This window comes from Microtus pennsylvanicus, chromosome 10 (genome assembly GCF_037038515.1).
Source record: "Microtus pennsylvanicus isolate mMicPen1 chromosome 10, mMicPen1.hap1, whole genome shotgun sequence".
NCBI lineage: Eukaryota > Metazoa > Chordata > Mammalia > Rodentia > Cricetidae > Microtus > Microtus pennsylvanicus.
The window spans coordinates 78,277,962-78,290,644 of NC_134588.1; the positions used below are offsets into that span (position 1 = coordinate 78,277,962).

Sequence of the window (12,683 nt, forward strand, 5' to 3'; positions counted from 1 at the left end):
TAGCACACGGCAACGAATTTCAGTCCTTAGTCTGGATGCCAAGGAGACAAGGAGTCTGAGTCTAACCATAGTGAGACTCTGTGTCTCCGACCTTCACTGAATGATATAGCAACTCTCAGCGGAAGTCATTGTAGGAACCTGGCTAAATAAAGGAACAATGTCTGACAAGCTACTCAAGACAGTAACTGTCCTGGTTAGATTTTATCGTTAGCTTGACACAACCTGGTGATACCTGGGGAAAAGGAACCTCTATTAAGGAATTGCCTCCAATAGATTGTCCTGTGGCATTGTCTGTGAGGATATTTTCTTGATTGGCAACTTAAATAGGAGGGCCCAGCTCACTGTGGATGCTGCCATCCCTGGGCAGGTGTGTCTGGGTTACATAAGAAAACTGGCTGCGCATGCCAGGGAAGCGAGTCAATAGGCAGCATCGCTGTAGTTTCTGCTTTAGTTCCTGCCTTCTGCTTCCTGCCTGACATCCCCCAAAGACAGACTGTAACAAGGAATCCGGAGATGAAAAACAACAAAAACAGCCCTCCATTTCCAAGCAGCTTTTGGCCATGGTGTTTATAACAACAACAGAAAGCAGAAAGGCAAACCAGAAGATTATAGGCTTTCTCTGACCTTCTACTCTGGCTCTGGCCTCTTCCCTCTCCAGTACAGGCTCCATCCCAGAACCACTGTCCTTCCTACCATCCGCAAAAGACCCCTTCTTCATAGTACAGCCCAAAGATGTTCTCCGATCATCTCTGCACCCTGTGGCCTTCCCTGCGCTAGCATCTCGGGACACGCGCCATGGGTACACCTGTCCCAAAGGTGCTCGTTGTTCACTTGGAGCTCTGTTTTCACCAAGTGCTTTCAGCTGTAAGGAGCAGGTTCATGGTGCCACAAGATGAACGGCAAATGTGGAGAGAGGCACAAGGCTCTGTTTTAACCTCTCTGTCCTCCCCTGACCAACTTTCCCACAGAAACCTAAACAGCATCTACTGCACAGCTCCTCTGCTTCTACAGCTAAGAGTGGGCATCAACTTGAGCAATAACAGGATAGATTACCTACAAGCATATGCCTCTGGGGAGATATCTCTGGTCTAATGCATGATACAATTCATGGCCTCTCCCCCAGTTCTTGCACCCTGATCCCAGTTGTGCCTACCTTTCTGATGCCTTCTGAAGGACTGGATACACAGTTGTCGGCACCTCCATTCTTGCTTATGGTCCGCCAGAGCTCAGCAAAAGTGCTGTCCTGCTCCAGGGGATTGGTACCCTTGGCTCTGAAGTATTCGTATACAGCAGAATCCCGCACGGTGCCATAAGACATCTCCAGTTGCTTGGACAGGTCCTGAAACGTCCTGAAAGGCAGAGAGTGACACACTGGTACTTGCTGCATATTATACATTGTAAGGATAAAACGGCCTGCGAGCCCCTCCTGAGTTCTAAGTCCTACAATGACCCATTAACCACATTCATCACACCCAGCATCCAAATGTCTCAGCCTGGAGCCCAGCTTCCACATATCACAGCTATGTTTCCTCAGTAAAATGACCGAGCATATAAAACCAGGTATTGTATTGAGATCAAAGGATGAAACAATAAGTAAGAAATAATTCCTGCCATCAGCAAGCTTTGAGTCTAGCTACAGAAATATACATAAAGGCAGGAAATCACAGTATAACAGAGTCAGGGCAGCACAAAACACAAATTACTGGTGTTTCTGCCCTGCACATCAAAAAGCTGAGCGGGCAGGATGGATGATGCAGATGACTAGTTCTGAGTTACTTTGGCACCAACACACACTACGATGCTGAATCAATTAATAGATGTCCCCTCCAAAACTTGCAGATATGCTGGAGTTCCAGCCAATTAATGACGCTGAGCACCTAGTAACCAATTTGAGTGGTTCTAGCAAGACACAGGTTAGAAGGCCAGAGTGTCTCAGGAAGTCCCCTCAGCAGCCTGGAAACAGACAACTAAACAGGGCTCAAAGAAAAAGGCTTCTTTCTGAAAAGAGAAATGCATATACTCCTCGACTTTCTGCTTTGTATGGTAGCAAAGCCATCCTGATCTGAAAATGCCACTAAGCTGAACATGTGCTTCATACACCTGCCTAACCCTACTGTGTCTACATCACCCATGTTATCATACATGGAATACCATGAATAAAGTATGAAATATCCGCTACTTATTTAATATGTGTATGTGTGTATGCTCGAGCACCCATATATAAACCTGGCAACACAGCACACTATAGAGGATCAATTTAAATCCACGGGATCACCTGGCCCACTTGGAGATCCAGTCATTGCTGCCACCCAGTTCCACAAGAGAGAAGCTTTCCATATATCACTAGCCCAGGAAGAGATCCAAACTCAACATTTAAAATACAGCTTTTAGTACTTGTTATTTTCACCCCATTAGATCATCAAAGACACTTTAGTTGAGCCACTGCTAAGTCAGGAATCCTCAGTAGTGAGGCAGGAAGGATGAATTAGTATGGTACTCTTGTTGGCTATTTGAAAAGTCGTGCCTATCACGACAGTTACAATGCCATATACCAGCCCAATCTACAGAATTTTAAAAGTCCCAATGGGAATTCAAGCTTTCTCTCCAGGGTCGGACCAGATCACCTTTTATCTCTTTTCCTTCTGAAATTCTCAGTATCTCCTTTATCAACCAATACCTGTACCTCTTACCAAATCTTTCACCAGGAAGAGTCAACCCAACTGTCTTATTTTGTTTTTCTATGGATGCAATACACAACATGACCAAAAGGAGACTGGAAAGGAATGCATTTATATCATCTTACAGCTTAAAAGCTAACATGAAGAGAAGATCAGGAACCTGAAGACAGAAACTGAAGCAGAGACCTTGGAGGCATGTTGCTTACTAGCTTGTACAACCCAGGACCACCTGCCCTGGGATGGAACCAGCCCTAGTAGACAGAACCCTTCCACATCAAGCATTAATCAAGAAAATCCCCCACTGCCTTCCCTACAAACAACCTGACAGGGGGCACTTTCTTTGTTGAGTGGCTGTCTTCCCAAATCTTCCAAACTTGTGCCAATTTGACAAAACACTTACCAACACACCAACCAATCTTGCCAGGCTGGCTGATCTGTACAATTTCTGTCTTTGGTTCATATCCAGTGATTTTCCCTGTCCCTACTTAGCACCATTACCAACCTGAAAATAAGAGATGCCACCCATAGCTATTAGGCTATGGTTCTCCTTTTGCTGGGAACCCCTTTATCCCAGTTATGTACCTGCAGACTTCTACAAATCTAGCTGTAAAGTCACCCTTAGCCCAGGACTCCCTATGCTGTCTCCACAGCTTGAAGATTAGCTGCTTGTTTTGTTTTTAGGCCCTACCATCACTAATAAGGTGGGCCTGGGCAAGTTCACTGATATCTTTGTGCCTCAGTTTCCAAACCTTAAGATGAGGGCTAGAGGTTGAGCCTGCAGCAGTGGGTTCTTATTGAGGATTAAGGAGGATTTATGCTCAGGACAAAGAGTGGTACCTGATGGGGCCATTGCCTAAGAGCTGGAGGTCATGATTCTGAGTTAGTATTCTATGTATGAGTCCCACCAGAGATAAGGCTTTGGAGGCCTGGAGATGAAGCAGTTCCATCACTACCCCGTGGCCCTGGGCCCAGGGCTGACAGCAGCCTGCACAGCAAGCACACAAGGCTCTGCATGGTACAGGTGCTTCGTTCGGCTGTGGTGGCACACTTTATAGCATTCCCCTGGTCCTGCTATGTGGGCTAGAAACAGAGCTCAGGATTCATCTCAATACATTGCAGATGAAAGGAGACATGAAATAACAAATTTGATGAAGAAATCGTTCTAATTATTGTTCATTATTTATATCTAATTGAAGCAAGATGTTCCTTTGCTTGAAGGGCCCCAAGGGTTGTAACTCTGCCATAATTTGCCTATAATAAAAGGAGGGGAAATCGTCTTTCTCCTACATTCTTTTTTAATTTTTCTCATGGTAATACAAACAAACACAGGCTTTGATGAATGGGAAACATCAGGATGAATTACACAGTTGAGTCTAAATACTGAACTACTCTAAATTACTGCAGTTTCTGCAAGTACGGAATGAATGCCTAACTTGCAGGAAGCTCTGATCTCCTGCATTATCCCCACATTGGAAATTGGGATTTCCTCCATCCCGTGTATTTATTTATAATGGTGATCCTGGACAGAGAGGCTCAGGGACCATCAGGGACAACAAGTTGGCAGCCTGAATGTTAATGGCCCTCTCCCTTTCTGGTCCAGTGTAGATTACTGTTTTCCTTCCTCCAGCATCCCCTTCCTCCTGTGAAGCTTCACCTTCTGACTCACGGCCTGACCTATCTCTCCCCTCCCACAGCCACAAGCTGGGAAGCAGAGATCTCTCCAATCCCAGATACACACTCAATCAACAAAGAATTCCAAGCCCACTTCTCTGACTGACACAACACAGTCAATCATCCTGTTCCTGAGGGCCTAAGCCTAAAACGGCTAGCAAAGGTGGGCCCACCTAAGGGTACAACAAAACTATCGCCTCCCTGGACAGTCGTCCTCTGGTCAGAGTGCAGAGTTTGGGAAAGGGCATTCGGGGATGGATAATGGAGAGCAAGGACAGCCAGTCAATGTGGCTGCCAAGCCAGCATTGGCAATCAGCAAGAGGCAGATGTTGAGGGCAGATAGGACACCCATCCAAAAAAAAAAGTGAGGGAGTTTCAACAGGAGAGAACTGCACTTGTCGCCCATACAATTAACCTTTTCCAAATCCACTCTTTCCGGCAAGAAGTGGCTACAAGTGTCCAGGCTCTTACAGTGTAAGACAGATGGAGGGCACGTGCACTCATCACAGGTCAGATTCCTGTCAATCCAGTGTGTACCACACACCGTGTGAGATAAACTCTCTGCACTAGCTATTGTCCCAAACAGTTGCTAGATGCCTAACAGGTCACGCACAGTGACAAGTAAAGCAGGAGATGAATAGTGAGAATCTCCCAGAAATTTACAACAGGACATACAAGAGCAGCTGGAGAAAAACAAACAAACAAAACAGCACTGACCAAACAGTAAATGAGAGTGAAATACAGTACAAATGGGGCATCTTTAACAATTAAGTGGCAAGTAGCCACTAAATTGCATGCCAGACATTTAGAAAGGATTCCCTAAAGAAGCATTTAGCTGAATTGTGCAGCCTGGGTGGAGACAGTCAAGGAAGAACCAATGAGTAGGTCACTCTAGGAAGAGAAGTTACCTCTGAGGTCCTGACAGGTGAGAGAACACAGTTCACCTGGCATGCACACTGCAGAGTGATTCTAGCCAGCTAGCAGGGAGCTTTGGCAAGCTGGCGGCTCTGGATGCAGTCCTGTCTCAGAAAAGCCCAGCCATCTGACGGGCCCCATCAGCTATCCATCTGATGGACCCCATCAGCTTTCATGGGGTCTTTGAGGCTGCAGTCTCAGCAGCTCCTTTTGGCATTTTGAGAAATGGAAATTCTTGATTCTTATCCCAGATCTTACCTTTCAGAAACTCTGGGGCTGCTGCGAGGCAGCTGCGATTTCACAGTTCTTCAAGTGACTCTAATGAATTAAGTTCTAGAAACATAGACCAAAGCAACATGTTTCACAGCTGAGGTCTTAGCTTCCATAGGTCATCCCCGTTTCTCAGGGATGATGAATACGAATGATCTCAGGCATACATCCAGCACAGACGTATGTGTGTGTTCAGACGTACGTGTTTAGTGCGTGTCTACTCTTCTGTTAGACTGCCCACAAGTAGCCCCCAGTGTTTGAACTATTGTGCCCACTTGGCAGAGTTAAACATGGTATGTTGCTACATTTTATGTTCTAAAAGACTGGACCTTAGGCTGGATCTCACAGTGGAGGTAAAGATATACCTCAAGGTCACTTACGACTTAGCTAGATATCCTGCAGTATATACACCTATTTGTTTACTCTGTCCTTAAGAGAACAATGCAACAATGTAACTTGTCTTGGAACTGTCATGTAATCAGATGACAGAGCCTAAACTAATGCAGAGTTTTAATCTCAAATTATGGACTCTTCCATGCCTCTGATTCAGAGCAGTCGGTAGGGGGTAAGCCTTTGCAGAAAACAGCCAATAGGTCAAGAGTAACCTTGTACAACAAAGACCCACTCATAAGCACTGGAAGCAGCTTATAGACATTGCTTGATGACAGCACATTTGCAATACTGTTTTTTAGCTGAGTCAGTAAGGGTCAGTGGGCTCAGTTACTTAATCTCTTAGAAAACTCGGCTAAACTTTTCTGTAATGCATCCCTCATTCCTTCCCAGCGCAACGCTGTCCGTGCTGTTCAATAAATGCAAAGCAAAGCCTTTTGTTGGTCACCCAGGCAATCAGGACAAACATAATTCACATATCAGACATAGACTACAAATTAGCAAATCACTACAAACTACAGACCAATGGAAGTCACAGGGAGAAAAGCAGAGAATTCAAACTTTGGCTAGTTCTCAATCAAGTTAATCGAAGGAGAAGTGCTAAAAATTTCTCTCTTCAATGCATCCCTGACACGTTTTGGAGCCTCTGAGGTTATACTTAATGTATTTAACCAATACAGTATAGTAACTAGGATGGTCACACTGTGGAAAGAAAGCATGGATAGGAAGCAAACGTTGGCTTTCAGGATCACATGATCAAAGCCGAGCTCTGCACCTGTCCATTTATGTCCCAAGGAAATCACTCCATACCCCAATTGATCCCTAACTCCCTACCAAGGAGCAATCCTTCTTATCACCACCATATCAATAGTACCTAGTCCAGGTATTCAGGATACCTAATGGGATGTCTAGGGGATGTCTGAATACAAATGGAGCATGGAGACACCAAAACTCTAACTTGATTTGAGAACAAAATGGCTTCTACTTCAAAAGGCCACCTAGAAAACCACAAAGCAGCCAGGGCAAAGAATTTCTTGGGAGAAATGGCTTCTGAAGCATTATTCCTGGGCCCCTTGGGTTTTAGTCAGCTGCTGAAATGCCACAGTGCAAGCACGTACATCATGTGACTTCCAGCACCTCTGCTCGTCTCCTTCCTTTGGAAATCCTCCCATGGCAAAGCCTACTCTCTTCTTCAAGTTTACATGTGAGCCCATGTGTTCCGCTCATTGGCTCTATTAAAGCTCTTTTTGGAGCTTGTTTTCTGCATCTCCTACCCTGAGCTGCTGACCGGGGTTGTGGGAGGATGGGGGAGGGGGGACTTCCCCATTGGAAAGCACAGCTGACAATGATGAGCAAATCAAATGGTCCTAGTTCTGTGGGCAGATTCTTCCATTTGCCCATCAGCCTCTTTGGAGGTGTTCAGTGTCTCAGCCAAGGGCAGTCTCCCCAGATGCCTCTGACCTTGCTTCCTCCCCACACCTTCCCTATAAATCAATCTTACTACTTACAGATACATTTTCATTAACAAAGAGATAAATGTGTTTCCAACATGGGAAAAATCAATAAAACAGAATCTGTAAACACCACTTTGCATGACAACAGAAATATTTACATTGGCAATGAAGATAAATACAGTTGCCACAAGCTGAAGCAATGTACAGTACATGTAAAACAGATTTCAACAACCATAGGAATGCTGTAGCCTAGACCTGCATAATTTAATGCCGGAAGGTCTATTCTTACTACTCTTCCTGCAGGAGAGCAGTGGCCTACAGATGCAGGAGGGTGGGCACACACATCCCCACAAACGGAAGTCTTTACTCTCATGTGCAGATGTGTCTACTAACATCTTAAAACTCGCAAGTCTGTCTCATTTCTGAATCTACCCAGGGAGCAGACTGACAGCTAAGATAAATTCCTGGACAGGAAAACTGTCCTAGGAATGAAGTAAGGGCCGCACCAGGATGAAGGTTGTATTGCCCGAAACAAGTGTAGAAAACAAAAGCAAAAACGAAAATGGTAGTCAACAAATTCCTGATCTATTAAGTGAAAAATAATAATTTATTTATCAAACAACTTTTATAGTATGATATTACAATTACTCTACTTTTTAATTGTTTTATTATGCCTAATTTATCATGAACATTTATTATAAATGTAGCTGTTTAGAAAACAATGGCATATAGACGTTAGTGCCATTTTTCTGTAAGCATCCATATTGTGTCTTGAAAAGTAACTCTCAGTCAGAGAAGACACTATATCATGTGATCGAGAGATACCTTCCCCCAAATTGTTCAGAAACAAGAAAAACAACTCTCAACATTTATAAACAGTGTCTACTTCCACTCTTATGAAGAATAACCATTAGTAAACATAAAAACAGAAAGAGGGACAGGACCAGCAAAGAGCACTTCCAAGGCTTCCAGCTCTATCAAAAACATCCCTGCAAAATTTGCATTTTTATTATACATAAAAATGTGACCCCAATGATTTTTTAAATCCCTCAGATATGCAATTGCCAGTTCGGGACTCTGAATTTAGTTCTATACTCTCTTCTCTCTTCCACATCCTCTTTTCCTCCTGGTTAAGACCCATCTAAAAGACAAAGCCCCTCTCCCTGCAGTCTGCCAAAGGTCCACTCTGCAGGCTCTGGTGGAATAGATTCATACACACAGCTGTGTCTTTAGTCCCAAGAGCCCAGAAGAACTTAGAAATTCCAAGGCCAGCTCCCCTTTCCCCCCACCCAGGGGTCGGTGATAAAATCCCTACACCAGGCAGGCTAGCATTTCCTCCACGTCAGCTACTTTCAATCAGACTTAATCCAGGCCTGGACCCTGGAAGTGACCAGGCTCAATGATATGAGATCTGACAATAACCTCAGGGAGATTAGGAAACCGCAGTCTGGGTAGAGAGTGCAGGCTGTGCGCATGGCAGAATCATGGCAGAATCACGCTTTTCACTAAGTCAAGCCTGCAGGCCTCTATTGTCCTTGGTGAAAGAGACTCATTCCTCCTGTAATTACAGTTGCTGCCCCCACTAGCCACAGGATACTGTGCTTGGGAAGTCTAGTGTGTAGGAAACCCTGTTCACGCGGGTCTTCCAGTCTGCTTTCAGGCACATTTCCTGCTAAGCTGTACCCAAGAAATCATCTCAACTGTCACATCTTATAAAAAGAGTCTGTCCTAGAGCTGAGGAGATGGCTTATCCACAGCACTGTCTACTATGGACTGGAGTTTGGATCCCCAACACTCAGATAAACGCTGGGTGGCTGGGGTGGCCTTCCTGAAATCCCAACATGTGGGCAACAGAGACAGGGAGTACCTGGAACAAGATGACTACCTAGACTTGACAAATCAGTGAGCGCTGGGTTCAACTGAGAGACCTTGCCTTTCATATAAAGTAGAGAGCATCAAAGGAGATATCTGACATGAACCTTGAGCCTTCATGTGCATGCACAAACTCGTGTACACTCATATACACATATGTGTACAGACACACATGTAAACATGAAAACACGCAAGCATGCACACTATATATATATAATATGTGCGTGTGTATGTATAAACACACACAAGCAAAACTGAGAAGGAAGGAGGGAGGGAGGGACGGAGGGACGGAGGAAGAAAGGAAGGAAGGATGAGCCATATCCACTAGATCCATGTCTCCTTATATACTCTAGGCTGAATCCTGTCCTGATACTTACCCACTGCATATCATGTATTCTATGTTCCTCACTCAACTGTGAGCTCCCTTGAGCATGAACTACATCCACTTGCCCCATATATACTGTGGTAGACAGCAGTAGAAGCAGCTCTGACTTAAACCTATTCTCTGCCTGAAACTCAAAGGCTTAACGTGGCTAGAGAAAAATCCAAACTGGAAGCTAGCATGGCAAAGGGTCTAACTTTAGAACCACTAATCTCCTTGCTTTCAAGAGGACCCTTGATGCTGCCGGACAACCTTCTAAATTTCTCTGCACAATTGATCTTCCCAATCTCTTGGATGACTCTTACAAAATGACCCTGCTTATTATTTCTTAAGAAAGCAAAAGCCATCAGCAAAGAACTTAGCATTATTAAAGTGCTCGGCTTTTCTAAAACCACCAAAAAGCTACCCAACATTTTGTGCTGGCACCTCTTCCCTTGCTCCTACTTAAGTGTATCCATGTTTGTCTCCTGGGTCTGGGACTTGCCTGCATTCTTAAAGTACATTGCTCTTCCAGTTGTCACCTCTGTCTCTTATATTATGAAATTACTTCTTTATACAGATCATTTCCAATAGCTTGAAAGCACATATATCTTCTATCTTAAAAAAAAATATAAATAAATAAATAAACCTTGATACTGCATTTCATTCCAAGCTCCCACCAAGTCCCTCTAGAGAGTTATCTATGGTTATCATTTCCATCACCCTCTCCCATTTCTTATGATTTGGACTTACCCATTTGTCTAACCACTAAACAAAAGCTGATTTTCTCAAGGTCAATGATCTTACAACTATTGAATCCCTCTCCTTCCCACATCAGCAGTATATAACAAATGATCTCTTTACCTTCCTAAAGCTCTTCTTTCCATGGGTTTCAGAACTATCTTGTACAAATCTCCTTATTCATGCATTTTCCTTGTTCTTTATTTTTGCAGACTGAGTTCTGGAGTATTCTGGAGCTTGGGCATCAGATCTCTTCTCTGGTACAAATATTTGCCAGAATCTGAAGTCCACTAGTGAGACACACCTTTCTACACTCTGCACTTACCTTAACTTACCCCCACAGGCTCCTAGAAACTTCCCAAGTAACAACTTCGTTGAGTAGACTAATATGTTCCCAAACTAAAGATGCTCACACTCACACTTTAGGCACCAGCCTTCAAACCCAGAACAAGCCTGTGCATCCTTCTATTCTTCTGTCTCAGCCAAATACTGCTCTTCTTGGTTGTCTTGAATCTCTGAGAAATGTCACTGTCTCAAAGAGGCCTTTGCTGACAAGATTGAATAAAATACCTACCCCTTAAAGTGTATGATAAAAATAAATGTAGCCCAGCCTGATAAAAGGTGTTTGATGTCAGTTTTGCCCTAAGAATGAGACCTGGCTACTTGCTTGACTGCTATATCACCAGTATCTATAACTTGGCTGATGAGCTATCGAGAGAGAGAGAGAGAGAGAGAGAGAGAGAGAGAGAGAGAGAGAGAGAGAGAGAGAGAGAGAAATTAGTTAGGTCTTGCCTTCAAAATGTCTAAGTTGGAGATACTGTTGAAGAGCCTTCCTTGTGGACTGGCCACGCCCATTTCATCTTCAGGGGTGATGGCTTATCAATGGCTTGGATGACTAAATCGAAGAACTGTGATCTCAGAGCTGGGGGCTCAGCAAAGGACTGAGAAAGTAGCAGCTATCCCAGATCAGCCCTCCCTGCTTCTTCACAGGGTAACAGGGTAACATCAAGTGTTGAAGCTTTCTCGAGGATTCAGTGGAAATCAGTATCAGTCAGGCACTGTCTGCTTCCTTGACTCTTTAGCATCCCTGCCATTCAGCGAGAGCCTCCATGCCAAAACAGGGCTGGTTCCCAGTTATCAACACTCACAAGTAATTTGCTGCCACAAACGAGTACAAAAGCAGGATGTACCATTAACCTTTAATATATCAGTGCTGGGACTCTTAATTCATTCTGAGCCTGTCATAAATGTGACTGGGATGCAAAGAAGAGTAAGGTCCCTCCCAGGAGGCTGTGAAAGGGCCCTCCCTCCCTCCCACTTGGCACAGCAGGACACGCCTTCCTCTCCAGGGAAATACCCTTTGTCTCTTCTCCTCCTTCTGGGTTCCATCCCTCATCTCCTTCTTCAAAGATATCTTTGCCCCCCCCCCTGCTATGTCTGCTTCCCTGTCCATCACAGGATATGCTAGAAGATTTAATGACAGCAACTCCCAGACTCTAGTAACACTTTATTTGCATTGCTTCATTTAACCATGGCAGTATCTCTTTCATGAAGTTATTATTACAACCCACCCCCAACTTTAAAGACGAAGAGATGGAGGTCCAGAGACATCCAGGAACTGGTAGAAGTAGCAAGTCAAGATGACTTTGGGAAAAAAAAAAAACTTGCATCCTCTAGTACCATCCAATGGCAATAGTAAGTAGCCTAATCCAAGTGGGAAGAGCAGGAAGAACACAGACAATGAAAAACACCATGCTATTAGAATTAAACACAGAGGTGCAGGAATGTAAAAGTAAACTGATTCCACCTAGGCAACAAAGTAATAGAGGTTGGAGCAAAGAAAGAAGGTCAGTGGGAAATGAGAGACCAAAGTTTAAACTTTAAGATAAAATAGACTTGACACATAAAAGAGAGTAATTCAAAATGCCCCATACTGAGGTAACAGTATTTTCAAATCATGGATATCTGTGACAGTGGGATATTCAGAAAAACATTAATGGTTTACTAAGAACAGAAATGATAAATAATGAAGGAGTTTCAAGTACAGAATCCAGAGACAATTGTCCATAAAATACTTAGAGGATAGTTACCATGGAACTGCAGAAGTCCAAAGATAATGGGAAAATGATGAACTATCAGTGCTGCTTAGACAATGAGAGGGTCAGAGAATACAGAGCTAAGCAGGTGCCTTGTCCTATGCAATAAAAAGGGTATGGTTTAAGAGAAAACATGTCATTTGCACATTAGAACAAAGCTACTGAGTAACAGTAAGCATGTACTTGTATGTGTGCAGTAATACACACATACAGACACACATGTCCGGGTCTAGGT

General features: G+C 43.9%; 1 protein-coding gene across 2 annotated transcripts in view; it reads right to left on the bottom strand.

The window, feature by feature from the left end:
• Grid1 (glutamate ionotropic receptor delta type subunit 1) overlaps nucleotides 1–12,683 on the bottom strand; it is a 759,372-nt gene that overhangs the window by 49,302 nt on the left and 697,387 nt on the right. For both annotated transcript variants that reach the window (XM_075988693.1, XM_075988692.1), the window contains exon 13: nucleotides 1,154–1,349. In XM_075988693.1, coding sequence (XP_075844808.1) covers nucleotides 1,154–1,349 — 196 coding nt within the window. The remainder of the gene's footprint in view (nucleotides 1–1,153; nucleotides 1,350–12,683) is intronic.